General features: G+C 43.9%; 1 protein-coding gene across 1 annotated transcript; it reads left to right on the forward strand.

Annotated features, from left to right (window-relative positions):
• Positions 1 to 220: 220 nt before the first annotated feature.
• On the forward strand, positions 221 to 1,147 carry LOC128340041 (olfactory receptor 5A2-like). Its single transcript, XM_053284687.1, has one exon. The coding sequence runs from the start codon at positions 221 to 223 to the stop codon at positions 1,145 to 1,147; it is 927 nt and encodes a 308-aa protein (XP_053140662.1).
• The last annotated feature ends 808 nt before the right edge of the window (positions 1,148 to 1,955 follow it).

Here is a 1,955-nt window from a genome sequence, read left to right on the forward strand (position 1 = left end):
TATTATTAAAATATACACAGTTCCATATTTTGCATAGAAGTATAAATCTTTCGGCCCCAGAGAAGAGCCAATGGTGAACACAACGATGAAGTGATGTACTGTAATTCTAGTTTTCAATTATTCCATTCCTGGATGACCAGAAGCAATATGCTGATTTTGCATATTATTTAATAGCTGGATGTTTTTCCTTATCCTCACAGATGTAATAATGTGAATGAAAATGCTCACCAACAATGAAACGTTTGTGACAGAATTCATATTTCTGGGCTTCTCCAATCAACCAAGAATACAGGTGATCCTCTTTATGGTGTTTCTGGCTTGTTACCTGCTTACTGTCTTTGGGAACCTCATCATCATCTCGGTTGTCAGAGCAGACCTTCGCCTCCATACCCCCATGTATTTCTTCCTTCTTAATTTGTCCATCCTAGACATCTTTTATGTCTCTACCAATGTCCCCCAAATGCTGACCAACCTTGTGACCAGGAAGAAAACCATCACATTTTGGGGCTGTGCGATTCAGATGTATTTTTCGCTGTCATTTGGCATGGTGGAGTGCTTTCTGCTTGGAGCCATGGCTTATGACCGATATGTGGCAATCTGCCAGCCTCTGCAATACACAGTCACCATGAACTGGAAGCTCTGCTTTCAGTTAGCTGCCTTCTGCTGGGGCAACAGTTTAATGAGCTCACTGATAATCAACATCTTCATCATACAGTTGCCATTCTGTGGTCCTAACGTCTTGAACCATTATTTCTGTGAGGTTCCAGCTGTGCTGTCACTGGCTTGTACTGACACATTTCTCCCTGAAATGGTTGTGTTTGTTTTCAGCATCATCATTGTCTTCATTCCCTTCCTTTTAATTATTGTCTCCTATACCTTCATTTTCTTAGCTGTATTGAGGATACGGACAGCCCAAGGAAGGTCCAAGGCATTCTCTACCTGTGCATCCCACCTCACTGTCGTAGCCATATTTTATGGAACGGCCATTTTCATGTACATGCGGCCACGGTCAAAGTCCTCAAGAGACAGGGACAAAGTGATTGCTTTGTTTTATACTGTTCTCATGCCAATGCTCAACCCTCTGATCTATAGTCTCAGAAACAAGGATGTAAAGGGTGCCCTAAGGAGATCACTGATAGCCACCTAATGGCGCAGCCGCAAAGCATCCTTCCTAAAGAGCAGGAGGCTGTTGGTTTGAATCCCTGCTGGTGTGTTTCCCAGAATATGCTGGGTGTTTCCCAGCAGTGATATAGGAATGTGCTGAAAGGCATCATCTCATGCTGCACGGGAGAAGGCAATGATAAGCCACACCTGTATTCTACCAAGAAAACCACATGGCTCTGTGCTTGCCAGGAGCTAACACCGACTCGATGGCACAACCTTTCAAGGAGATCACTGATAGTATTAAGATGCTCAGTTGTCAGCAAAGATGTCTGTGTGAGTTAATGCCTACATGGTTGTGAAAGGTTTTGAGGGCTGCATGAAACAACCCCTCTTCTGTGTAGAGGCCTCCTTGATGCTCCTGAGGTGGCCCAGTGCACACTGGTGGTTTGGATAGATGACCCAATTCAATTTGGCCCAGTTCAAAGGGGTTGTTTTGAATCAGGGCTTTGAATTAAGGATCAGCATTGATTATTTCAAACCACTCCCCAACCCCTGTACTTACCAGATGGGCCTGATTTTGGAAGCAAGAAAGCAGTAGCTGTGGCTTCACTTTCAAAAAAATGCTTCCAAAGAAAGATATTTTTTAGAAACCCTGCGTTGCTAGGAATGGGAAAGGGTTCCTTGAGAACTGGAATCTTCTCTGGAGCCACTGTAATAGCTGAAGACTGACTATGATTTCCAGGAAATCCTGTACTTCTCTCAGTACTGTTCCCAGTTAAAGAGAGGCCTGCCCGGTAAGTAGAATGTCATGGGTATTTTGAAGGTCCATTTGGCCTCAAATGGATTCAGCC

Source organism: Hemicordylus capensis, chromosome 1 (assembly GCF_027244095.1).
Source record: "Hemicordylus capensis ecotype Gifberg chromosome 1, rHemCap1.1.pri, whole genome shotgun sequence".
NCBI lineage: Eukaryota > Metazoa > Chordata > Lepidosauria > Squamata > Cordylidae > Hemicordylus > Hemicordylus capensis.

Excerpts from the sequence above, each read along its gene's own strand:
- LOC128340041 (XM_053284687.1), top strand. The coding sequence starts at position 221 with ATGCTCACCAACAATGAAACGTTTGTGACAGAATTCATATTTCTGGGC.